This window comes from Girardinichthys multiradiatus, chromosome 15 (assembly GCF_021462225.1).
Source record: "Girardinichthys multiradiatus isolate DD_20200921_A chromosome 15, DD_fGirMul_XY1, whole genome shotgun sequence".
In the NCBI taxonomy this organism is placed as follows: domain Eukaryota; kingdom Metazoa; phylum Chordata; class Actinopteri; order Cyprinodontiformes; family Goodeidae; genus Girardinichthys; species Girardinichthys multiradiatus.
The window spans coordinates 21787559-21815418 of NC_061808.1; the positions used below are offsets into that span (position 1 = coordinate 21787559).

General features: G+C 38.6%; 1 protein-coding gene and 1 pseudogene across 1 annotated transcript; both read left to right on the top strand.

Annotated features, from left to right (window-relative positions):
• Positions 1 to 1544: 1544 nt before the first annotated feature.
• Positions 1545 to 3275, top strand: LOC124882488 (annotated as a pseudogene).
• Positions 3276 to 8482: 5207 nt separating this feature from the next.
• Positions 8483 to 12221, top strand: LOC124881504 (C-X-C chemokine receptor type 2-like). The gene has a single exon (XM_047387089.1). It carries the CDS (start codon positions 9211 to 9213, stop codon positions 10114 to 10116), a length of 906 nt encoding a protein of 301 aa, XP_047243045.1. The 5' UTR covers positions 8483 to 9210; the 3' UTR covers positions 10117 to 12221.
• The last annotated feature ends 15639 nt before the right edge of the window (positions 12222 to 27860 follow it).

The following is a 27860-nucleotide window of genomic DNA, read 5'->3' on the forward strand; positions in this document are numbered from 1 at the left end:
AAGATGCTTTTTTGTTTTCATGCCTGCGCCCGCAAAAAGTGTTCCATAAATCAATTTGACTTTGCAATTCCTACTGGCGCAGGAGAGTGACGTCAGTGGCAACTCTTCTTCTCCTGCCCCTGACGGCACCATTACGCATCTTGAACATTAGCGGTGTGCATTGCTCCCAAGACGAAATGAGAGCGCCAAGATTGTGTTCAGAGACATGTCAAAATCTGTACCAGAGCTGCTAAGGGAAGCTGCAGCTGCCCTGGAAGGCCAACAAGATTTAATAATATGTCTCTGCAGACCGGAAACCACAGTTTCAGTCCTGCACGTTCAGACATGCAGTCCTAGACTGCTTGTTTTTGCGACTGAAATAAAAATTTCCCATTTTAAAAAAATTCAAATAAATATAAAGAATTTCCCTTTGGGTATCAATAGGCTACTCCTGACTTCAATTTAGCCTGAGGTCTTTTTCAGCAACAGCTATTAAAGCTAATTAAAGCACTGATTGTAATAGTATAGAGATTTAGTGCACACAGTTTGAAAGTTTATTACATTAAACTACTAAAAAGTAATAAATCCTTTATGCCAATACTGAAATATGTATTATTATCATCTGAGCCAGATGAAAGAGATGCTGTTGAGGAAGGTGTAGCTGTTGGTGTGTTTGACATGGAAGAGAAGGGGAGTGAACCAATACTCAGATTTGGCTAGTCTTCTCAGAGCCCATCTAGGACAACAGAAGGCCAAGGAGGACTATGGGACCAGAGAAGCTGCTAGGCAAGAACAGAAATTTGAAGAACTGGAAAAACAGTTCAGCTTGTTTAGAAGTGACTCAATCTCAGACCACTTCCTCAGTGCGGCATACACAACTACCAGATCCTGGAGTAGCAGCTTCCCCGCAACACAGTCTATCAGGTGACCTTCTCTATGCACATTCTCCGGCACCTAAATTACAAACACTTAGTGAAGAGGATGACATTGAACACTTTCTCATTACTTTTGAAAGAATGGCTTCTGCCTGCAGGTGGCCTAGAACTGACTGGACTTTTCACTTAATACCTCTGCTAACAGGCAAGGCTAGAAGTGCCTTTGTACGTATGGATGTTGATTTGTCTATGATCTATGACCTTTTGTTAACTATTTTTGACAGTATTTAATAGACGTTTTTCCAATTTTTGAACACCTTTTGTCCTTGCTTAAGTCTGGTCCACCACAATAATCTATTTCTAAAACATTGCAGAGCGCTTTTCAGCCACCTGGAAATCAAACTGAATAATGAAGTAACTCACCTGGTTTTTAGAGAAATACGTTTTGTATGTAAAATGTATTGTGCCATTTAATGGCCACAATTTCCCCTTTGTCATCTCTAAGTTCCTTTTTGACTGCTAACTTTACTTCCATAACTTCATGTTAACCAACATCAATTGATCAGAGAACAACTTTGCCAGCAAGGTTCAGCATGGAGCAAATCACTTCCACTGAGGTCACTACTAACTGCTCCTCTTCGCCGCAGCCTTCCTGGGATTCCAGTGCTCTCGGACCTGCAGTGATGTTGTCTCCCTGTTTTCTCAGTGATTTTTCTCAAGCTTGACTGGCAGAATATGTCCCGTCTGAGTCAGAGTTTGTTACTGAATCTGGCCATTTCTGACCTGCTCTGTCTGCTGACCCTTCCACTCTGGATTTACTCCTTACTGTTTGGCTGGAAATTTGACCGGTGGCCTGTAAACGTTTAGCATGCCTTGTGTACTGCAGTGTTTATGGCAGACTGCTGACTGTGACTGGTTTGAGCATCCAGCGCTACCTTGTTGTGGTGCGCCAGAGATGGTGCCATCAGGTACGAAGGGGAATGCTGCTGTTTATGCTTTGGCTCACTGCTGTTATCCTGTCCATCCCTGGCTTGGTAAATCAGAATCTGCAGTTGTGTTATTTTCGCGTGCTTGCCTTCAGAAAAAGATTTGCCAGGCAGCCTTTTTCAGCGATCAACAGACAACCCAACCAGTATCATCGTTACTAGTTTTGTTCAGTGGGCTCAATATCATTCCATAAATATGCTGGTAGTGGCAGCTATATGTCTAAAAAATTACAAATTGTTAAACTTCTGTGAAGAGACTTCAATAACTTTTAAGGCAGTGACATTTTTAAATAGCTGTTTGAATCCACTCTTGTATGCTTTTACTCATAAGAAAATGTTTGCAAAAGAATAGACTTGTTGCAGCACAAGCTTCATAGAGATCAGCATAATTGCGCAACTGTAATAATAATAGTAAAAATACATTTTGACATCACTGCTGTAAGCAAAACAGAAAAGGTTTATGTATTGGGAAAAGGATATTTGTGTTACCTTTTATGTACAGTGTCAGGTAAAATGTTTAAGAGCAGGTTCTGGAGCATTATGTGTTGTTAATCACTTGTTCAGATGAGCTCAGATGAGCTTTTTCCGCAAACAAAAGATCCTCATTAAAATTCTTCCAGGGAAGTGTGAATTTTTGTTCAACAGAGTTATTAAAACATCTGTTGTATACTTACTGAGAGCATTTATTTTGTCACCCAGACAGAATTATTGGTGTATTTCAATGACAATTATAATAATAAAGCATTTTTAATTGTTTTTAACTTATCGTTTCCTATATAATTTTATTTATATATTTTTTCTGCAGTGTGCTTGAGATATAATCTTCTATTTTTCATTTGTTGGTTTTAAAAAGGAAATGCAAGCGTTAGCTGTAATGCTCCTCTTGTGAAAGTAAATCTGTTGGGCTTCTTCCTGGTACTCAGAAAATGGAGTGCTACTCTGCCGGACAGGACACGGTAAAAAAAAAAAGGAAATGCATTCAGCTAGGTTCACTTCTGGCATCTAAACTACTGTCTGATATGAGATTTTTAACATCCCTATTTCCCCCCAGGTCAATTTAGTGTCAGTTCTACTTTCAGCTTAGAATGAATGCTGATTATAGTGAGGTGCATGGCCTGAAGGCCTAATAATAGCGGACTGTGCTTGAGAAAGCTAGACAGGTAAATAATAGGTGATTTCAAATAATTATTATGTCACACTTTGTAATTAATATACTGTTCATAAATGACTGAATTATTAGAATAATTTTGAACATATTATGGTTGCAATTATAATTCTCACATAAGGTATTTCAAAATATTTTGATGAATATAACAATCTCTTAAAGCTTGACAGTGTCTCTCCCCTGTCCTGGGACAACGACAACTGACCCGTTTTTAACCCCCTGTCAGTGGACCTGTGCCAATGAGCAACTATTCAGTTTAATTCTGCTTTAAAATTTTCATGATAACAACTAAGAAAACAACCTCATATTTTTAATAAGACTTTGATAAACAATATAAAATGGATAAAAAATTTCATACACAATGTTTAAAAACTACACAAAATATCACCTGCCTATACTGAATTCCTGACAAATTCTTTGGTCAAACTGTAAATGTTGATCATAGAAAGCACTGGCTAGCTATGTATAGTTAGCACATAGCTCATGCTAGCTATGAGTAGTTAACACTTAGGGCCTGATCTTCAAAATATTTGCGTGTACCAAACCGCACGCAAACCTCTTTGTGTCAGCAAAGCTGATCTACAAACGAGGTGGTAATCGGATTGCGTTTGCAAAATCAGCGGATCTGTGGGTGCAAACTTTTTAGCATGTCTGCCTTCATGAATATGCAAAACATATGATAATGATCCAAACACGCAAATTAATGGGAGGAGGATATTCTTATGTCATCCCTTACCACCCGGAATGCGATTTTCAAAACCTGAAACGGTTTGTGGGTGCTATTTTTGTGTGGATGTACTACATTTGAAATGGCGGTGCTAACTGGGACGCAGAAACATCTGCTGTCACTTTGGCCAGAAGGAGGCATAGATAGAATGACAGATGACAGGAAGAGAGACACTTCTGTACATGTGCCAACACATTTGGGTTATCAAAAATAAAAATATTAAAAATAGATGAGAATAGAGGATTCTATGTAGGATTATCTCAGCTCTGATTTGGAGCTAATCACAAACAAAAGCCATGATATTTCTCCTATGGTAAAACTCCTTGCAACACTTCATTCAACATCATTCCAGTGAAACATCGCTGTCAGTGATCATCTGCTGTACGCGCACAAACCTAATCATGGCAAAATGCACACAAAACTGATCAAGCATCCACAACCTGTAATAGCACATCATGCAAAAGACCCACTGTGCTTTGATGCTGATAATATAATTAACTGTTTCAGTGCTATTATGAGCCCTGAAACCTGACTGAAACTCTTCAAACAGATCATTGCTGTGTAAATGCTCACACACTTGATTAGCAACTGTTTTCTCAAGAATTTTAGATAAGAACGGAAGATTGGATATAGGTCTGTAATTTAGTAAATCATCTTGATCAAGCGAAGGTTTCTTTAGTAAAGGTTTAATTACAGCTACTTTAAAAGCCTGTGGTACATATCCATTTTCTAAGGATAGATTAAACATATCTAAAATGGGGCTGGTAATCAAAGGGAACAATCTTTAAAAAATTTGGTTGGGATCGGGTCTAACTTACAAGTTGAAGGTTTAGATGAAGCTAATATTTTTGAGAACTCAGGAAGTTGTGTCTGTTGTGTCAACAGTCTAAATCCAGACTGACAAAGAAAAATATATTATGTTGCATTCATGGTTTGGAGTTTGCACCTATAGAAAGCATGCCATTTAGGAAAGAGGCAGACTATGGAGAAGTGAGCTTGAAGTGAGCTTTAATGAGACGTGAAAACCTTTGCCAGTCCAAAATTTGTTTTAGATGCTGATTTTTATTTCTTTCATTTTGACCTGTTTTGCGGTTATAAACCAAGTTCATTTTCTGCTTCCTCAACACAAATCTGGCTGTTGTGCAATATTTGGAAGAGAAGAGATATGTTGAAAGAAGGACAAAAGTCCAGTTTAAAGTTTGTCACAAGCCATGATGGGACGCATCAAGCATATTCAAGAATATGTTCTGGTCAGATAAGAAGAAAATAAAACTATTTGGCCTACTTGCAAAATGCTATGTGTGGAGTAAAACTAACATTCCATAGAATCCTGAGCTCACCATCACCATGGTGAAACATGGTGGTGGCAGCATCATGCTGTGGGGATACGTCTCTGGCTTTAGCAGGGGAAGTAATGCTGGTCAGAGTTGATGGAAAGATGTATGGATCTAAATATAGGACACTCCTGAAAGAAAACCTGTTACAGGCTACAAAATACCTGAGACTGTGCCAGAGGTTCACCCTACATCAGAACAACGATCTCAGACCTACAGCCATTGTAGCCATTTAATCTCGCCCACAATGGGTGAGATTAAAGAATATTTATGTGTTATGATGAACTCTGAAACCTGATTTAAACCTAATGCCTTGGACCTTCACCCCTGTTCATCAGAACCGTTCACATAAGAAGAGGTGGTCTCTGGGCAGACAAAATCAGTGTAGGATGAAACAACCTAAATATTGCTTATTCCATGGTGTTTTGCTTTTGTTTGTGGTGTTAAAAGTTAGATCACCTAAGCTCAGCAGGCTACCAGTTAAGCAAATATGAACATCTATTGAGCCTTTAGTTGTGTTTAAAAATTACAACAAACTTTTTTTTAATGAGTGATTTAAACACAGAACGGCCATAACGTGCCACCAGTGCTCATATTTCAAGCACATGTGAAACCAAAAGGGTTGCTAAATAAGCTGTTTTCCTTTGTTGGCTAAAACTATTAACTGCAACTGCTAATGCTAACGCAATCAAGGTCAATTTTTTATATCCAATTCGTCGTCATCTTGCGAGAGTTCATAGACATTCCTCCTCACCATTTTAGTAATCCATCACTCCATGTGATGGCTAGGGATAGGGTCAGTCTTAAGTTCTCGGAACCCAAGCCTAACTTATTTTAACCACATATAAAGTTGTACAACATTGGACTCTATCCCCAGACAGGGTCCCCTAATTAGAGTACAATACATATTTATCTTCTTGGGCACACATTTATCAATATGCTGGACTTTGACATGCACCACAAATCTAATTGGTGATATGCTAACACTGTGGGCAGGGTTGCTTCTGTACTCATGAGCTCACTGGAATGTATAACAAAGGTGTCTGTGAAGTTTGTTTCCAGGTGTGTATCTAATTGCAAAAGATCTATTGATAACAGAGAAAAATTCATTAGTGCTCTGTTTCTTGGCTCTAAGAAGATTGTATAATATAAAAATGAAAAACCATAAAACTTACAATTACTGACACACAAACTAATCAGTTCAATATCACTTCAAATACAGTTAATATTTATTAAATGACTAATATAAATTTAAACATTGTTATTAACCAGTAAATTCCTAATACGTGGTTAAACACAGTTAATCACAAAATGTAAATTTTAACAAACGCCTTGGTCAAAATGTGTTTATTTATTTATTATAAATTAATTTATATTAATTAATTAATTGTTCTTCCCATCCCTGCCATAATCCTTTTCATGTGGTCAGTGGCGTGCACAGACATATTGGGGGGCAGGTGCTCAAGTGGAAAAAAAGGGCATCTTGTGCGGCACATGGAGCTGTCGGTTCCCTTTGTAGTGTGAGATTTATTACAGACACAACATGAACATAATTTATATGTATTACTAAGCAGCACCAAAACAAACTGTCCTGTGGGTTGAAGGGAAATGACCACCCAGGTAAAAAAAAAAACTCAAAACAAGAATGCATTTGACAAAATTCTTAAGATTAATAAGGCAACAAACTTATCATAGACTGATTTAAAGTTAGATTACCGATTCACAACCTGAACTTCCTGAGTCAAATTTGAAACTTACGTTATCCTTAATTTTTTTCTTTTTACACACTGAGCACAACGTGTTTGTCTTGACTATATCATTCTGTTCTTTTATCACAAAATGTCTTCTGCACCAAATAACCTTATGTTGTAGCAAAGCAGGTTACACTGCCAAATTTACCAGGTAGGTCACACTAAATGAGTTATCTTCAGTAACCAGTGACCATTCTACAACGTAAATCAACTATACCCAGAAAATGAGTTATAAAATCTTTATAGTCAAAATGAAACCAACATCAGAGAATATAATCATAAGAAGATCATCTATACTTCTGCATGTAGCCAGTGTGATATATGACAAAAATTATCCTTAGAGAATAAAAATTAATGAGATTACAAGTCCTGAGAACTGATAAGATGTCTGCTATTTAGAAAATAAGATATTCTGATCACATCATCATATTTACACACACAGAAGTAGAAAATACAACTTAGAGGGGAGGAGAGAAGAGGTAAGCTGGACCAGCGCAGGTCCAACTCTCCACTCTGCACGCAGCCCGTCTCCGTTGAGAGACACGAGGCGGGACACGTGTGTGTTTTGGTGAAGGGGGGGCACTGGTATTATAGGCCTTTAAATGCAGAAATTTTACCTTGAGCCCCACACTATACACTGTAAAAAAAAAAAAAAGATTTCAGGAGGGCTCTTTTTTCTCCAAAGGATAAAAGGGCAGGTGCTCTAGCACCACCTAGCGTCTATCTGTGCACGTCCCTGCATGTGGTTATACTACAAGTTTGCATGGGGATTGCAGTGCAGTTCGCCGAAAATGAGATATTATGATCATTTTGACATGATCTCATCATTCAACAGATCAGTGTTTGGGCCGGGTTTCAGAATTTAATAAAAACTCCTACACCGCTGAATAATTATGAAATCACAATTTCTCCTTAAGAGCTTCTGGCTACAATAAAATTTGTTTAGCCACCCATCAATTTCTTGCGGCTTTTTGGACAGTGGGAGAAGCCAGAGCACCTGGAGAGAACCCACACAATCACAGGAATAACTCGATGCAAAAAACATCTTTTGCCTGAATGTAAACCCATGGAGCAAAGCACCAGGGTCTGTATTTTCAAAGATTCTCAGAGTCCTCTCAGAGAGCTCCTATTTTAGCCTACAAATTTTTGGGGCAAGCAGTCTTGCCAGAAACTGATGTGGTTGACCCCATTGCTACGTGTGATGCTGTCTTCTAAGACAGCATCATATTTTTTCTTAAAATGACGTCACTAGAAGCCAATTTTAGTCCTTGCAAAATGCTATGTGTGGAGTAAAACTAACATTCCATAGAATCCTGAGCTCACCATCACCATGGTGAAACATGGTGGTGGCAGCATCATGCTGTGGGGATGCATCTCTGGCTTTAGCAGGGGAAGTAATGCTGGTCAGAGTTGATGGAAAGATGTATGGATCTAAATATAGGACACTCCTGAAAGAAAACCTGTTACAGGCTACAAAATACCTGAGACTGTGCCAGAGGTCCACCCTACATCAGAACAACAATCTCAGACCTACAGCCAGAGCTACAATGGAATGGGTGATATTAAAAAATATTTATGTGATAGAATAGCTAGCCTGAACAAGGTCAACAACTAAAGTAAATAGAGAATCTGTTGCAAGACTTGACATTCATAGATTGAGCTTGTGCTACTTTGCAAATAAGTATGGGTAAAAATGTCACTCCATAGCTTTGCAACAATGGTAGAGACATAACCAAACCCACAGCTGTAAGTGCTAATACTGGCTCAGGGGATCTGAATAAAGGTGTGCTTTGTTTTAACAAAAATGAGAAAAGATTAAATGGCTATTAATATTTTTACAAGGCTCTGTAATACTTTGTACTAAACCATTAATAGTAATAAAATAGGAAAATGCCTGACCCATTAAGTGTCAAAAACTTGTCAGGATTTTGTTGGAGTTAAATGTAAATTCTGAACAGTGGATCGTTTCCTGTGGAGGCATCTGCCTTTTCCTTGCAAACAATCATTCTAATCCAAGACTAATCAGGACGAGTTTAAGGTCTATTGGTGGTTGAACTCCACCTTGTCATGTCTAAAATATATTCTAACTTAACAGAAAGAGGAACACAGGCAGCAGCAAACAGAATCACACCTTTCATAAGCCAATTAGATAGCATAATCAGAAATGAGGGCTAGAGTCCATTGATCAAGTTGTCAGTTTCTATTGTGCAAACACAATCTAACCAAGCATTTCTAGAACGCATAACAAAATATGAAAACTTAACCTAGGATATACTGCCCCTTTTTAGTGGTTGGGGCTTTTCAATTCCTCTTTAAAATACCACCTTATTTCCGTGACAGCTCATTTACCACAGTTAACTGTTGAATGCATAACCTTTCCAGCCAACTGCACCATGGATAATTTTTCCACCACAGCCCCTTCTAATCTTTCTTCTCAAGGACTTCTACCTCATCGTGCCTGGATATCTAATGGGCTGATCCCTGCGATGGTGCTGTCCCTCTGCTTTCTGCTTGGAGTTCCTGGAAATATCGCTGTGATTATTTTAAAGCCCAACTGGCAGAACATGTCCCACGTGAGCCAGAGTTTGATGCTGAATCTGGCTATTTCTGACCTGCTCTCTCTACTGACTCTACCCCTGTGGATTTATGCTCTGCTTAAAACCTGGAACTTTGGATTGGTGGCCTGTAAGCTTCTAGGTTACATTGTGTACTGTAACCTTTATGGCAGCCTGCTGACTGTGACGATGTTGAGTGTACAGCGCTACTTTGTGGTGGTGCACCAATGGAGGTGCAGTCAGGTACAAAAAAGACTGGTTCTGCTCTGGCTTGTCGCTATGATCCTGTCCATCCCTGCTTTGGTGACTGAACAGCTGCAAACTAACCAGCAGTGGAGATACTGCTACCCTCAGTTTTCATCTAAGGCTCAGGGAGTGGCAATGCTGCTGTCAGAGATCACATCTGGATTTGTTTGCCTTTCTGTGGTGGCCTATTGCTACATTCGCCTCCACAGGAAGGTTTGCCAGGCAGCCTTTTTCAACAATCCACAGACGACCAGGCTGCTAACCAGTATCATTGTAAGCAACTTTGCTCTGTGGTCACCTGTTCATAGCATAAATGTTTTGGTTTTGGGAGCTATATGCTTTAAAAATAATAGCCTGTTAAAATATTGTGTAGACATATGGGACATTGTCAAGGGACTTGCATTTTTAAATAATTGCCTTAATCCACTGCTGTATGCCTTTACTTCTCAGAAAATATGCACAGTTTGCCAAAACCAAGGAAATACGCAAATACCATAGCAAAAACTTTCATTTACAATTAAAAACATAATTTATTTTTTAAAGATTTTTGCAGTACAAGTGGCCTTTATTTTTCCAGTATTCTTTTTCTCAAAATAAGCAGATAGGAAATGGGGGGCAGGGAAGGGAAAGACATATGGCAAATGTTCAGGGCTCGAACCCAGGGAGGCCGCATCGAGGACTGAAGCCTCTGTATGTGGGTCATGCACTTAACCCCTACACCACCAGTGCCGCGGCTAAAACTGTATTCTTGGTTTAGAGAAAAGAACAAAGCAGTGTTGTTATATTTCTGTTAATTCACTTCATTTATCAAAAACGGAAAAAAAAGAAATTTTTATATATATTTTTTAATTTTAGGAAATATAAGCTAAAATCACCAGCTACAACTTCTCATTTTAATTATTCTTCAGTGAATTTTTTTTTTCTTCTGGATTTTCCTTACTTATTTTTTCTTGTCTTTGTAATTTTACCTTGCACCATTCAGTTTTCTCTTTTGCTCTTATTAGTTTTTTTTTTTTTACATTGAACTTGACTTGATATGTATTGAGGTGTATGATATATTTAGTTAACATTTGCATTGGTAAAAACCTAGTTATGGACTAAAGTTAGTTTCAGAACATTTGTTAGAGTAAGAACATACAGGAGCAAACTAGGATTCATTTCCATCCAGCAGTTACTTCGGGCCCATGTCTCTTTTGGCCTGTTCTCGTCTAACAGTACATTCCTTCTCCAAGCAAGGATTGCTTGTCTATTACATTTTTGCATTTGTACCTGCCATAATGCTCCTTAAGAATTTTAACACAAAATCAAAATCTAAAATAAATTTACTACACTGGAGAGATTCTGTACTAAAAAACAGGAACAGAATTATGTTTGGGCACTTTTTGTGCATATTAAAAAGGTCTATAACATATGTTGTGCATGTGTGACACCTAAAAATAAAACTTTTCTAGGATTTGCTTTTGTCATGTCTTTCTTTGTTTTGTTCACAAAATAAACCCTGTTTAAATGAGGATGATTGGTTAAGTTATGCAAACAGAAAGACTAAAAAACTATGGATTTGGAAACTATGTGATTTTGGTTGATTAAGAAGCTTAATGTATTATTTTAGACAGATGTTTAAAGCACACATCTTCAAACTTAGGGTCTATGATAATAGCTTGAGGCTGCTTGGTGGTGCAGTTGGTAGCACTGTTGCCTTGCACCAAGAAGGTCCTGGGTTTGACTCCTGGCCAGGAGTCTTTCTGCATGGAGTTTGCATATTCTTTCCATGCATGCCCTGGTTTTCTCTGGGTACTTTGGTTTCCTCCCACAGTTCAAAAACATGATAGTTATGTTAATTGGTCTCTCTAAATTGCCCTTCGGTATGAATGGTTGTGTGCATGGTTGTTTGTCCGGTGTGCCTCTGTGTTTCCCTGCAATGGACTGGAGACCTGCCCACACTGTTCCCTGCCTATTGCCCGTAGACTGCTGCAGATAGGCACCAGCTCCTCCACAACACTGTACGGAAGAAGCAGGTATAGAACATGGATGGATGGAAAGCACCTCGAGATAGCTTAGAATTAGGTCTGTTGTCAATGGCGTGTGGCAAAAAGTGTCTTAAAGACAATATTTATTTATATATTACATATACATATATTATTATTTGAATACACACACAAAAACACACTCCAGGACTATTAAAAGATAGTCTTCAACTTTTTATTCCTGTTTGTTCTACTATAATTAATGTTGAGTTGTTCTCTCTTGCAGTGGTACTTAATACACATGTGTTGAAGTGGCATTTGTCTTGATAGGGAAAACATTAAATGGTGCAGTTAAATGTCATAGTGTTCTGTGATCTATTAATACCACAGGCTGTGGTATTTCACAGCAGGCTGTGGTGTTTCGGGGAGGGGGGGTGGGTGGGTTGCCTCATCGCTAAAATACGCTGGCTTGGAACCAGCTTTTCATGGTTAATGGTTTGCTTCTGGAGAAGAGGTGGTCTTATCCTGCAGGCCTCTACAAGTACTACCTTCACAGATGCTGGTTGTGAATAAGAGACATTCGGAGCCCATGGAAGGTATGTGAATTGTTCAATGTTACCCTGGCAGATTGCAAGAAAAATAGGAACTGCACAAAAGTAAAAAAAAAAAAGTAATTGAAAAAAACCTAAACTGGTCAGCTTGAATGTGCACTGAAAGCAGCCAGAAATTGGTTACATCCAACTCCATTTGATCAGATCAGTTCTCACATGAATGTCATCCTTGGTGAACTTCTCCTTCTTCTTTTTCTTCTTCCTTGGAAATTTCTTCAATTCTGGGACAGCAAAAATGCATTGTAGTCCTGCACAAAACACATACAATCATCTTCCTATTCTGAGGTGAAAGCAGCCAGGACCAACTCCACTGACTGCACATGTAAAAGAGCAATAGAAAACTTGTTCGCTATTTAACTGCCAAGTTAAAAATGTATTATCTGTAGCTTGTACACTTGTAACGTTTGCACAAACTGCAAAATTAAGTAATCTACTCTTATTATGGAATGATAGAGTATATGTAAGTATATGTAATAGTGGATTTGTAAGCCATCTGCAGTACTGGCACACCTCACATAGACCAGAGCTGAAAGCAGCAGGATATGATGTTTACAAGAGGTAAACATGCTAGAAAATCAATCTAAAGAAAAACATCAAAATCAAATATTAACAGATCCATACTGTGGCACAGACAGCTATGTTTGTTTCAGCATGTCCTTAGCATCGATTATGACTTTTAGATGATCAGAGTCAGATTCTGGCTCCAACATATAAGACCGAAACCCTTGATGCATGAACACTTACTCTTTTGGAGCTGTTGTCGTGAAATATTGAAGAGCAGTAGCCAAATGCATGGAGGAGGCAGACAGATAAAAATAAACAGCTTTACTTGTATTTCCTCTATTTACAACTGTTATGATTTGGGGTTGTTTGGTTTTTGGTTTCTGGGTTTTTCTTATATTTCTCTCACAGTTTTTGAATCATGCTTCTGTTTATTATTTTTCTGGTCATGTTTTAGTCTTGTTCATGTTTTGTCAAGTTTGGTTTTTGGTTCTGGTCATGGTTTAGTTTTTGTTTGTATTCATGAGTCTCTGTTCTTGCTCCAGCCACGTTCTGTTCTGTCTGTCAGTTATCGTTATTCGGTTCACCTGCTCTAAGCTAATCTGTCTCCTTGCTCCACCTGGTTTTCTCTCCATATATACACACCTGTTCAGTTAATCATGCCTTATTTGTTCAGATCATGCCTTGCCTATCTTGCCTGCCCATTTGTTAATTTGTTCCTGCCTCTTACTGAGAGTGATTTTTTCTTAATTAAATCTTTTTTGCACTTACCGACATGCTGCCTTCTAGTCTGCCTTCTGGGGTCCTCTATCTCGCAAGTCCTAACAAGTATTGAGTATTTTACAAAAAGACAAACATACAATAGTTACCCAAACAATAATTTCATAATTTTACTATCTAACCCTGAAAAGTAAATGTATGGGTTTGTGAATGGAACAACTCAAATAGGATAAAACAGGAACATAAACAAAGACTTTAAAGGGTCGAAGACGAGAGTGAGCAAAAACTTGTAACAGCTGCATGGACAACAGTTTTCATTTCCTAATTGGCTAAACAAATTGAGCTAAACTGGCAAATTACTGATATGACTGTGGGAATTTTGAGGCAGTTATGCTTACCTAATTAAAAGTTTCTGACTGCTGCTGCAACACTGGTAAATGCAGGACCTAACTTTGAATTTCAAGCAGTGGCTCTGTTCCTGTTGGAGTTTTCATTGCCAAAATCTGTGCCTAAAAAATTGTTATGTCCTTTGAAAAAACAGTCCAGAAAAAGAAAGTGAAAGGTAAAAAATGTTTACTCAATGACATCTATAGTTACAGGACAAACCTCAATTGGTAATTGAGGTATAGTCACTCTCCTTAAACTAAATTACAAGATGACCTTATTAGAAAAACGTCTTCTACAAAGAAATGAGGCTTCACATGCTATAGCTGAGATTGTAAACCTAAAATTAACAGGAAATTATTAATAATTAGTTGAAATAATAATACTAATATTAATACTACTACTAGTAGTACTACTACTAATAATAATAAGACCTCCTCAAAGTAGAGTCACTATGGAGAGTCACTGCGTCCTCTGCATTGAAAGGACTCAGTTGAAGGTGTGGGCATCTGATCAGAAAGCCTTCTGGGCCTTCTGGGAGATTTTCTGTATAGATCCCTCTGGGAGAGTTGGTTCAGTTTAAGTTATTAGGACTCAAAGACCATTCCAGAATACGTAAAAAAACGTTATTGTTTGTTAGAGAGAAGATATCTGTTTTCAGGTCAACTCTCAGGACATATTGTGAGAATTCGGACATTAGTTGAAATAAGGGAAATGTTCTGATGCTTTGTGAGCTGTTGCTGTTGTCTTAAAACTGAACTGAACAGGAGGAACCTGGCCCAGATACAAACCCAGGAACAGTGCTATATAGCTTCCACCTTGCAGTCCATCAAATAATGTATGTTTTTTATTTGTGGCAATCCATTTATATACACAGGTATATAGAGTCAGTCACACAATGCATCCCAGGCTGTAGCCTCAAAGCAACCCAATACCAGTTCTTCATTAGAGGTTGCGTTGGAGCAAGGGGTTTACTTTCTGTAAAGAAAAAAAGAAAATTGTGATCTTTGTGATCTGATTTACCCAGAGAAGATCTTGCTTTATAGATGTATGAATCTTTGACATTTGCATAAAACAAATACAACTTTTTGTTTTCTCTGGTAGAACAGCTAAAACACTACTGAAAATTTGGAAGCGTAGGAGAGAGCGGGGCATGATTAAAATCACCAGATATTACCACATACACATTAGGGTGTGATGTCTGTAGCTCAGCAACAACTAAGCTCATAACATCAGTGTCAGCAGCAGCAGTTGGTGATACCACTATCACCAAGTTTCAGCAATTTTGCCTCCTTCCTTGCATTAAAAGTGGGAGTCGCCTGCAATCCAGTTACCTCCATTCAATTCAATTCAGAAACATTTCATTCATCCCAGTGACTGAAGACACTGTTGTTGTACAACAGTCTCATGAAGAGGATGCTCAGGGTCCTCCACAATGTTTTTCATTCTGTGAAGAATCTTGAACAATTATCTCCAGAGGTTCCAGAGGAGTCCCCAGAACAGAGCCAGCCCTCTTTATCAGCTTGTTGAGCTTTTTTAAGTCCCTGGCTCTAATGCTGCTACCCCAGCAGATGATGGCAGAAGAGATCACACTCTCCACCACAGACTTATAGAAGATATGCAGCATCTTGCTGCAAACACTGAAGGACCTAAACTTCCTCTGCTCTGTCCCTTCTTGTAGATGGTTTCACAGTTGCATCTCCACTCTATTCTGTTGTCCAGGTGAACACCGAGGTATTTTTACTCCTCCACCACCTACACTTATTCTCCCATGATGTAAACAGTGTTTGACCTATTCTTGTTTTTCTTAAAATCTACAATCATCTTCACTGCTTTATTCATGTTCAAGATAAGATGACTGTTTCCATACCATGCCACAAAGCAGTCCACCAGCTCCCTGTACTCAGTACCAACTGCAGAATCATCTGAGTATTTCTGCAGATGACAGGAATCTGTCTGTACTGGAGGTCTGAGGTGTACAGAATGAAAAGAAATGGTGAGAATACAGTCCCCTGTGGTGCTCCTGTGCTGCTGACTACCTGGTTTGACACACAATCATTCAGTCTCACAAGGATGTGGAATTCTCTTCCATTGTCTTTATGCTGTACAAACTCCATTGACTCTTTTAAAAAGCAGCTGAAGACATTTTTATACAGACAAGCTTTTAATTAACATGTTATATTGTATTCTACTGTTTGATATTGTTGTACTTTTATTTTTTGTTTTTTGTTGTGAAGCACTTTGTGATTTTTATCTGTGATAAGTGCTATATAAATACATTTTACTTACTTTTACTTACTTACTTACAAACAAACTGTGGTGTGTTTTTCAGGTAGTCTTTGATCTAGGAGATTGTTGAAGCCTCCACCTGAGTCTTCTGGAGTTTCTGACAAAGCAAATCAGGTTGAATTGTATTAAATGCACTGGAGAAATTAAATAACAGATACTCACAGTCCCTTCCCAGTGCTGTCCAGATGACAGTGGATTTGTTGAAGCAGGTACATGATGGCATCTTCAAGTTCAACTCCACAGCTATAAGCAAACTGAAGGAGGTCCTGATAGTTTATTGATTGCTTACTGAGGTGGGCCAATAGGAGTCTCTCTAGGACCTTCATGATGTGGGATGTCAGGGCAACAGGTCTATTCTCATTGAGGACTGATAGGTGAGTTTTCTTTGATACTGGAACAAGACAGGAGGTCTTCCACAACACTGGAACCTTCTTCTAAGTCAGGCTAATGCTGCGTTCTGAGTGATTTACATGTTAACCCTATGTAAAGGAGTTTTCTGGAGCGAAGCCATGCAAAGATATGCGAAGGATGTGACGCAAACTATGGGATTGAAAAATGAGTTAAAAATCTGAACTTTTGTGTCAATTTGCATCGCAAATCAGTCAGTGCAGTCCCTGCAAAGAAAGAAGGGAAAACAATAACTACAATCCGCAAACACCACATATATAGGTCCTTCTCAAAATATTAGCATATTGTGATAAAGTTCATTATTTTCCATAATGTCATGATGAAAATTTACCATTCACATATTTTAGATTCATTGCACACTAACTGAAATATTTCAGGTCTTTTATTGTCTTAATACGGATGATTTTGGCATAAAGCTCATGAAAACCCAAAATTCCTATCTCACAAAATTAGCATATCATTAAAAGGGTCTCTAAACGAGCTATGAACCTAATCATCTGAATCAACGAGTTAACTCGAAACACCTGCAAAAGATTCCTGAGGCCTTTAAAACTCCCAGCCTGGTTCATCACTCAAAAACCCAATCGTGGGTAAGACTGCCGACCTGACTGCTGTCCAGAAGGCCACTATTGACACCCTCAAGCAAGAGGGTAAGACACAGAAAGAAATTTCTGAACAAATAGGCTGTTCCCAGAGTGCTGTATCAAGGCACCTCAGTGGGAAGTCTGTGGGAAGGAAAAAGTGTGGCAGAAAACGCTGCACAACGAGAAGAGGTGACCGGACCCTGAGGAAGATTGTGGAGAAGGGCCGATTCCAGACCTTGGGGGACCTGCGGAAGCAGTGGACTGAGTCTGGAGTAGAAACATCCAGAGCCACCGTGCACAGGCGTGTGCAGGAAATGGGCTACAGGTGCCGCATTCCCCAGACCTGGGCTACAGAGAAGCAGCACTGGACTGTTGCTCAGTGGTCCAAAGTACTTTTTTCGGATGAAAGCAAATTCTGCATGACATTCGGAAATCAAGGTGCCAGAGTCTGGAGGAAGACTGGGGAGAAGGAAATGCCAAAATGCCAGAAGTCCAGTGTCAAGTACCCACAGTCAGTGGTGGTCTGGGGTGCCGTGTCAGCTGCTGGTGTTGGTCCACTGTGTTTTATCAAGGGCAGGGTCAATGCGGGTAGCTTTCAGGAGATTTTGGAGCACTTCATGCTTCCATCTGCTGAAAAGCTTTATGGAGATGAAGATTTCATTTTTCAGCAAGACCTGGCACCTGCTCACAGTGCCAAAACCACTGGTAAATGGTTTACTGACCATGGTATCACTGTGCTCAATTGGCCTGCCAACTCTCCTGACCTGAATCCCATAGAGAATCTGTGGGATATTGTGAAGAGAACGTTGAGAGACTCAAGACCCAACACTCTGGATGAGCTAAAGGCCGCTATCGAAGCATCCTGGGCCTCCATAAGACCTCAGCAGTGCCACAGGCTGATTGCCTCCATGCCACGCCACATTGAAGCAGTCATTTCTGCAAAAGGATTCCCGACCAAGTATTGAGTGCATAACTGTACATGATTATTTGAAGGTTGATGTTTTTTGTATTAAAAACACTTTTATTTTATTGGTCGGATGAAATATGCTAATTTTGTGAGATAGGAATTTTGGGTTTTCATGAGCTGTATGCCAAAATCATCCGTATTAAGACAATAAAAGACCTGAAATATTTCAGTTAGTGTGCAATGAATCTAAAATATATGAATGTTAAATTTTCATCATGACATTATGGAAAATAATGAACTTTATCACAATATGCTAATATTTTGAGAAGGACCTGTAGGTCTTTAATTTAGTAAATCATCTTGATCAAGTGAAGGTTTCTTAAGTAAAGGTTTAATTACAGCTACTTTAAATGCCTGTGGTACATATCCATTTTCTAAGGATAGATTAAACATATCTAAAATGGGGCTGGTAATCAAAGGGAACAATCTTTAAAAAATTTGGTTGGGATCGGGTCTAATTTACAAGTTGAAGGTTTAGATGAAGCTAATATTTTTGAGAACTCAGGAAGTTGTGTCTGTTGTGTCAACAGTCTAAATCCAGACTGACAAAGAAAAATATATTATGTTGCATTCATGGTTTGGAGTTTGCACCTATTTTGCACCTGTTTTGCGGTTATAAACCAAGTTCATTTTCTGCTTCCTCAACACAAATCTGGCTGTTGTGCAATATTTGGAAGAGAAGAGATATGTTGAAAGAAGGACAAAAGTCCAGTTTAAAGTTTGTCACAAGCCATGAAGGGGATACAGCAAACATATTCAAGAATATGTTCTGGTCAGATAAGAAGAAAATAAAACTATTTGGCCTACTTGCAAAATGCTATGTGTGGAGTAAAACTAACATTCCATAGAATCCTGAGCTCACCATCACCATGGTGAAACATGGTGGTGGCAGCATCATGCTGTGGGGATGCATCTCTGGCTTTAGCAGGGGAAGTAATGCTGGTCAGAGTTGATGGAAAGATGTATGGATCTAAATATAGGACACTCCTGAAAGAAAACCTGTTACAGGCTACAAAATACCTGAGACTGTGCCAGAGGTTCACCCTACATCAGAACAACGATCTCAGACCTACAGCCATTGTAGCCATTTAATCTCGCCCACAATGGGTGAGATTAAAGAATATTTATGTGTTATGATGAACTCTGAAACCTGATTTAAACCTAATGCCTTGGACCTTCACCCCTGTTCATCAGAACCGTTCACATAAGAAGAGGTGGTCTCTGGGCAGACAAAATCAGTGTAGGATGAAACAACCTAAATATTGCTTATTCCATGGTGTTTTGCTTTTGTTTGTGGTGTTAAAAGTTAGATCACCTAAGCTCAGCAGGCTACCAGTTAAGCAAATATGAACATCTATTGAGCCTTTAGTTGTGTTTAAAAATTACAACAAACTTTTTTTTAATGAGTGATTTAAACACAGAACGGCCATAACGTGCCACCAGTGCTCATATTTCAAGCACATGTGAAACCAAAAGGGTTGCTAAATAAGCTGTTTTCCTTTGTTGGCTAAAACTATTAACTGCAACTGCTAATGCTAACGCAATCAAGGTCAATTTTTTATATCCAATTCGTCGTCATCTTGCGAGAGTTCATAGACATTCCTCCTCACCATTTTAGTAATCCATCACTCCATGTGATGGCTAGGGATAGGGTCAGTCTTACGTTCTCGGAACCCAAGCCTAGCTTATTTTAACCACATATAAAGTTGTACAACATTGGACTCTATCCCCAGACAGGGTCCCCTAATTAGAGTACAATACATATTTATCTTCTTGGGTACACATTTATCAATATGCTGGACTTAGACATGCACCACAAATCTAATTGGTGATATGCTAACACTGTGGGCAGGGTTGCTTCTGTACACATGAGCTCACTGGAATGTATAACAAAGGTGTCTGTGAAGTTTGTTTCCAGGTGTGTATCTAATTGCAAAAGATCTATTGATAACAGAGAAAAATTCATTAGTGCTCTGTTTCTTGGCTCTAAGAAGATTGTATAATATAAAAATGAAAAACCATAAAACTTACAATTACTGACACACAAACTAATCAGTTCAATATCACTTCAAATACAGTTAATATTTATTAAATGACTAATATAAATTTAAACATTGTTATTAACCAGTAAATTCCTAATACGTGGTTAAACACAGTTAATCACAAAATGTAAATTTTAACAAACGCCTTGGTCAAAATGTGTTTATTTATTTATTATAAATTAATTTATATTAATTAATTAATTGTTCTTCCCATCCCTGCCATAATCCTTTTCATGTGGTCAGTGGCGTGCACAGACATATTGGGGGGCAGGTGCTCAAGTGGAAAAAAAGGGCATCTTGTGCGGCACATGGAGCTGTCGGTTCCCTTTGTAGTGTGAGATTTATTACAGACACAACATGAACATAATTTATATGTATTACTAAGTAGCACCAAAACAAACTGTCCTGTGGGTTGAAGGGAAATGACCACCCAGGTAAAAAAAAAAACTCAAAACAAGAATGCATTTGACAAAATTCTTAAGATTAATAAGGCAACAAAATTATCATAGACTGATTTAAAGTTAGATTACTGATTCACAACCTGAACTTCCTGAGTCAAATTTGAAACTTACGTTATCCTTAATTTTTTTCTTTTTACACACTGAGCACAACGTGTTTGTCTTGACTATATCATTCTGTACTTTTATCACAAAATGTCTTCTGCACCAAATAACCTTATGTTGTAGCAAAGCAGGTTACACTGCCAAATTTACCAGGTAGGTCACACTAAATGAGTTATCTTCAGTAACCAGTGACCATTCTACAACGTAAATCAACTATACCCAGAAAATGAGTTATAAAATCTTTATAGTCAAAATGAAACCAACATCAGAGAATATAATCATAAGAAGATCATCTATACTTCTGCATGTAGCCAGTGTGATATATGACAAAAATTATCCTTAGAGAATAAAAATTTATGAGATTACAAGTCCTGAGAACTGATAAGATGTCTGCTATTTAGAAAATAAGATATTCTGATCACATCAACATTTTTACACACAGAGAAGTAGGAAATACAACTTAGAGGGGAGGAGAGAAGAGGTAAGCTGGACCAGCGCAGGTCCAACTCTCCACTCTGCACGCAGCCCGTCTCCGTTGAGAGACACGAGGCGGGACACGTGTGTGTTTTGGTGAAGGGGGGGCACTGGTATTATAGGCCTTTAAATGCAGAAATTTTACCTTGAGCCCCACACTATACACTGTAAACAAAAAAAAAGATTTCAGGAGGGCTCTTTTTTCTCCAAAGGATAAAAGGGCAGGTGCTCTAGCACCACCTAGCGTCTATCTGTGCACGTCCCTGCATGTGGTTATACTACAAGTTTGCATGGGGATTGCAGTGCAGTTCACCGAAAATGAGATATTATGATCATTTTGACATGATCTCATCATTCAACAGATCAGTGTTTGGGCCGGGTTTCAGAATTTAATAAAAACTTCTACACCGCTGAATAATTATGAAATCACAATTTCTCCTTAAGAGCTTCTGGCTACAATAAAATTTGTTTAGCCACCCATCAATTTCTTGCGGCTTTTTGGACAGTGGGAGAAGCCAGAGCACCTGGAGAGAACCCACACAATCACAGGAATAACTCGATGCAAAAAACATATTTTGCCTGAATGTAAACCCATGGAGCAAAGCACCAGGGTCTGTATTTTCAAAGATTCTCAGAGTCCTCTCAGAGAGCTCCTATTTTAGCCTACAAATTTTTGGGGCAAGCAGTCTTGCCAGAAACTGATGTGGTTGACCCCATTGCTAAGTGTGATGCTGTCTTCTAAGACAGCATCATATTTTTTCTTAAAATGACGTCACTAGAAGCCAATTTTAGTCCTAGGATTTTATGTGAATACGGGCCCTGCGCGGATTATGGTGCCACCATATCTTATCAACAGAGGAAAGAGCAGGGAAACTAAGGACCAATGTTTGTTCCGTCTTGATATTCTACTGCTTTAAACTATTTTGGACAGACGCTTCCTACAGTGTATCACTGGTTGTTCTGAGGTTGTCCTGCCATACTTGTCAAATTCTCTAGTTTCTTGTAAACTGTATGAGTTTTGTGATATAGAGAGAAACTTTCAACCTTATTAGCCAGCGTAGCAGAACGGATTTTACTGTGCTTTTTCTTCTGGATTTCAGTTTCTCTAAGTTCAAGTTTGACCTGTTCATATTCTGCCTGACGTTTAGCATTTTTGGGATTAAGAGTTTTCAGAATTTAAATTTCAGTCCTGTATTTTGTAGCCTTGTGATGCTTTTTATATTTCCAAACTTGGTCCACTAACTTCTGAAAAACTGTCTTTTTTGTTTGTAAGCTTTCTGGTTTGTTTTGTTGTGAAATTTTTTGTTGGACTCTCTTAACCTGCTTTACCAGGCAGCTGTTTTGTTGCATCATAGTTTCTGTCTTATCTGTTGCTCTCCGGTAGTTTTCTTGCAATACAAGGGGATCATTTAGTTTCAAATTTAAGGTTACAACCTCATTGTGAAGAGCATTGTTGCTTTGCACTAGATTCTGAAGTTCTTTCTGTTTTGTCTCATATTTTTCCTCCAAAACCTTTTGAGCCTCCAGTTTAAGTTTTAGGTCATGAACTTGCTGTTTTAATTCTTGGTTTAATTTACGATCAGCTTCAATCTGTCTTTTGAGGTACTTATAATCTTCTACAAGGGCTTTTTTGTCTTCCGCCCTCATTGTCATTTTACTTACTTGTTTAGTGAAATATTCGTTCTCTTCCCGTATGTTGCTGGTTTTTTTAAGAAGATTGCAGACTCTGTTAATAAGCTTGCTCTTACCATTTCCCTGCTGGGAGGCAGATCTTGGAGTCTTTTCAAGCCAAAACATTTTGTAATTGTTTCAGCTTTCGATTAGCAAACACTGTAGATTAAAACGTTCGTAGCAAGTTCTGTCAGAAATGTCGCAAAGATGTGATCTCTGTCACAAAGTAGGCAAAGGCAAATCTTACAAGAGTCTCAAAAGAATTCTGCCTGTGAGATCAAAGGAAACTGTGACATCATCATCGACATCATACTCTAAGCATAGCTCCGCCCACACACTGCTCTCACAACATTCCAGCATCTCCTCTGACACTGCAATGTGTTAGCAGAGGACCAGATACCACAGAAGCTTCTAGTAATGTGTGATAAACTGTAAAATAAAATAAATAACCTTTTTCGCATTTATTTAATTACTACTATTAAAAATAAAAAATCAAAGACACGACATGATACAGTATTTGATTCTAGTTTAAACAGCAGAGGATAAAATAAAATTCTAATATATATAAAAATTTATTAATTCTACAATTAAATAAATTGAGAAGATAAGGGAAATTAACACTAATAACTAACAAAAAACAAAGACTTACATTTAACAAGCTTGCATAAACAATTGTTATGAACCATATCTTGTGGTTGTTATGACAACAAGAGAACACAAAATGCAAATAATAGTTGGGCTGATCTGCAGTAAATAGCTCTTCCTAGAGGGGGTGCCGGGCCACATGGGGTCTTTGCTAAGCTGATATAAGGAAGTGTCGACCTTTGTCTCATCAGATTGGTCTCAGCTCTGCTCAGTAATAAGTCTGATGTGGAAAAAACTGTCTCCCTTGTAAGGGTAAACTAATAAAGCTGATTGAATGGTTTTCAACGTTCTCTGTCTTTAGAAAATACATTTTTTCTTCAACAATTAAACTGTTATTTTTACCTGTTTAGGGGAGCCCTGGTCTTCATTAGGGGGTCAAAACCCCCATTTCCCCAGGAATTCACAGCTTGAGTAGTTCACAAGAGAGCAGTATAAATTAATCTGACATAAATAACTGTTGCATGAAACTTGTGCGTGCTTAGTTCATAGAAAACACTCACAGCATGCTAAGTGATGTAGACAATAATAGCACATTGATCTACATCATTGATCTACATCATTTCCGTCAGTGTCGTTTGTTTCTATTTCTTTTTTGGTTGATCTTTTTTTTTATCAAGCATTTACATTCGCTAGCATCAGTTGGTTAGGACACAACCTTACCAGCAAGACTCAGCATGGAGCAGCCTAATACCACTGTGATCACTTTTAACTTGTCTTCTTCGGGACTTCTTCCTTATCCCCACTGGAACTATAAAACTGTCATCCCTGTGGTGGTGCTGTCCTTGTGCTGTATTTTGGGAGTTCCCGGACACATTGGTGTGATTCTTCTCAAGCCTAACTGGCATCATCTTTCCAGCCTGAGCCAGATTTTAATGCTGAATCTAGCCATCTCTGATATGCTCTGCCTGCTGACCCTTCCGCTATGGATTTACAGTCTACTTTATGGCTGGATCTTCGGCCTGGTGGCCTGTAAGCTTCTAGCCTACCTTGTGTACTGTGGCATTTGGGGCAGCCAGGTAACTATGACTGCATTAAGCATCCAACGCTACCTAACAGCAAATATGAACATCTATTGAGCCTTTAGTTGTGTTTAAAAATTACAACAAACTTTTTTTAATGAGTGATTTAAACACAGAACGGCCATAACGTGCCACCAGTGCTCATATTTCAAGCACATGTGAAACCAAAAGGGTTGCTAAATAAGCTGTTTTCCTTTGTTGGCTAAAACTATTAACTGCAACTGCTAATGCTAACGCAATCAAGGTCAATTATTTATATCCAATTCGTCGTCATCTTGCGAGAGCCCATAGACATTCCTCCTCACCATTTTAGTAATCCATCACTCCATGTGATGGCTAGGGATAGGGTCAGTCTTAAGTTCTCGGAACCCAAGCCTAACTTATTTTAACCACATACAGGTCCTTCTCAAAATATTAGCATATTGTGATAAAGTTCATTATTTTCCATAATGTCATGATGAAATTCATATATTTTAGATTCATTGCACACTAACTGAAATATTTCAGGTCTTTTATTGTCTTAATACGGATGATTTTGGCATACAGCTCATGAAAACCCAAAATTCCTATCTCACAAAATTAGCATATCATTAAAAGGGTCTCTAAACGAGCTATGAACCTAATCATCTGAATCAACGAGTTAACTCTAAACACCTGCAAAAGATTCCTGAGGCCTTTAAAACTCCCAGCCTGGTTCATCACTCAAAACCCCAATCATGGGTGAGACTGCCGACCTGACTGCTGTCCAGAAGGCCACTATTGACACCCTCAAGCAAGAGGGTAAGACACAGAAAGAAATTTCTAACGAATAGGCTGTTCCCAGAGTGCTGTATCAAGGCACCTCAGTGGGAAGTCTGTGGGAAGGAAAAAGTGTGGCAGAAAACGCTGCACAACGAGAAGAGGTGACCGGACCCTGAGGAAGATTGTGGAGAAGGGCCGATTCCAGACCTTGGGGGACCTGCGGAAGCAGTGGACTGAGTCTGGAGTAGAAACATCCAGAGCCACCGTGCACAGGCGTGTGCAGGAAATGGGCTACTAGGTGCGGCATTCCCCAGGTCAAGCCACTTTTGAACCAGAAACAGCGGCAGAAGCGCCTGACCTGGGCTACAGAGAAGCAGCACTGGACTGTTGCTCAGTGGTCCAAAGTACTTTTTTCGGATGAAAGCAAATTCTGCATGTCATTCAGAAATCAAGGTGCCAGAGTCTGGAGGAAGACTGGGGAGAAGGAAATGCCAAAATGCCAGAAGTCCAGTGTCAAGTACCCACAGTCAGTGATGGTCTGGGGTGCCGTGTCAGCTGCTGGTGTTGGTCCACTGTGTTTTATCAAGGGCAGGGTCAATGCAGCTAGCTATCAGGAGATTTTGGAGCACTTCATGCTTCCATCTGCTGAAAAGCTTTATGGAGATGAAGATTTCATTTTTCAGCACGACCTGGCACCTGCTCACAGTGCCAAAACCACTGGTAAATGGTTTACTGACCATGGTATCACTGTGCTCAATTGGCCTGCCTAACTCTCCTGACCTGAACCCCATAGAGAATCTGTGGGATATTGTGAAGAGAACGTTAAGAGACTCAAGACCCAACACTCTGGATGAGCTAAAGGCCGCTATCGAAGCATCCTGGGCCTCCATAAGACCTCAGCAGTGCCACAGGCTGATTGCCTCCATGCCACGCCGCATTGAAGCAGTCATTTCTGCCAAAGGATTCCTGACCAAGTATTGAGTGCATAACTGTACATGATTATTTGAAGGTTGATGTTTTTTGTATTAAAAACACTTTTCTTTTATTGGTCGGATGAAATATGCTAATTTTGTGAGATAGGAAGTTTGGGTTTTCATGAGCTGTATGCCAAAATCATCCGTATTAAGACAATAAAGACCTGAAATATTTCAGTTAGTGTGCAATGAATCTAAAATATATGAATGTTAAATTTTCTTCATTACATTATAGAAAATAATGAACTTTATCACAATATGCTAATATTTTGAGAAGGACCTGTATAAAGTTGTACAACATTGGACTCTATCCCCAGACAGGGTCCCCTAATTAGAGTACAATACATATTTATCTTCTTGGGCACACATTTATCAATATGCTGGACTTAGACATGCACCACAAATCTAATTGGTGATATGCTAACACTGTGGGCAGGGTTGCTTCTGTACTCTTGAGCTCACTGGAATGTATAACAAAGGTGTCTGTGAAGTTTGTTTCCAGGTGTGTATCTAATTGCAAAAGATCTATTGATAACAGAGAAAAATTCATTAGTGCTCTGTTTCTTGGCTCTAAGAAGATTGTATAATATAAAAATGAAAAACCATAAAACTTACAATTACTGACACACAAACTAATCAGTTCAATATCACTTCAAATACAGTTAATATTTATTAAATGACTAATATAAATTTAAACATTGTTATTAACCAGTAAATTCCTAATACGTGGTTAAACACAGTTAATCACAAAATGTAAATTTTAACAAACGCCTTGGTCAAAATGTGTTTATTTATTTATTATAAATTAATTTATATTAATTAATTAATTGTTCTTCCCATCCCTGCCATAATCCTTTTCATGTGGTCAGTGGCGTGCACAGACATATTGGGGGGCAGGTGCTCAAGTGGAAAAAAAGGGCACCTTGTGCGGCACATGGAGCTGTCGGTTCCCTTTGTAGTGTGAGATTTATTACAGACACAACATGAACATAATTTATATGTATTACTAAGTAGCACCAAAACAAACTGTCCTGTGGGTTGAAGGGAAATGACCACCCAGGAAAAAAAAAAACTCAAAACAAGAATGCATTTGACAAAATTCTTAAGATTAATAAGGCAACAAAATTATCATAGACTGATTTAAAGTTAGATTACTGATTCATAACCTGAACTTCCTGAGTCAAATTTGAAACTTACGTTATCCTTAATTTTTTTCTTTTTACACACTGAGCACAACGTGTTTGTCTTGACTATATCATTCTGTACTTTTATCACAAAATGTCTTCTGCACCAAATAACCTTATGTTGTAGCAAAGCAGGTTACACTGCCAAATTTACTAGGTAGGTCTCACTAAATGAGTTATCTTCAGTAACCAGTGACCATTCTACAACGTAAATCAACTATACCCAGAAAATGAGTTATAAAATCTTTATAGTCAAAATGAAACCAACATCAGAGAATATAATCATAAGAAGATACTTCTGCATGTAGCCAGTGTGATATGACAAAAATTATCCTTAGAGAATAAGAATTAATGAAATTACAAGTCCTGAGAACTGATAAGATGTCTGCTATTTAGAAAATAAGATATTCTGATCACATCAACATTTTTACACACAGAGAAGTAGAAAATACAACTTAGAGGGGAGGAGAGAAGAGGTAAGCTGGACCAGCGCAGGTCCAA

Bases quoted from the DNA above. Each gene is read 5' to 3' on its own strand.
- LOC124881504 (XM_047387089.1), top strand. From the start codon at position 9,211: ATGGATAATTTTTCCACCACAGCCCCTTCTAATCTTTCTTCTCAAGGA.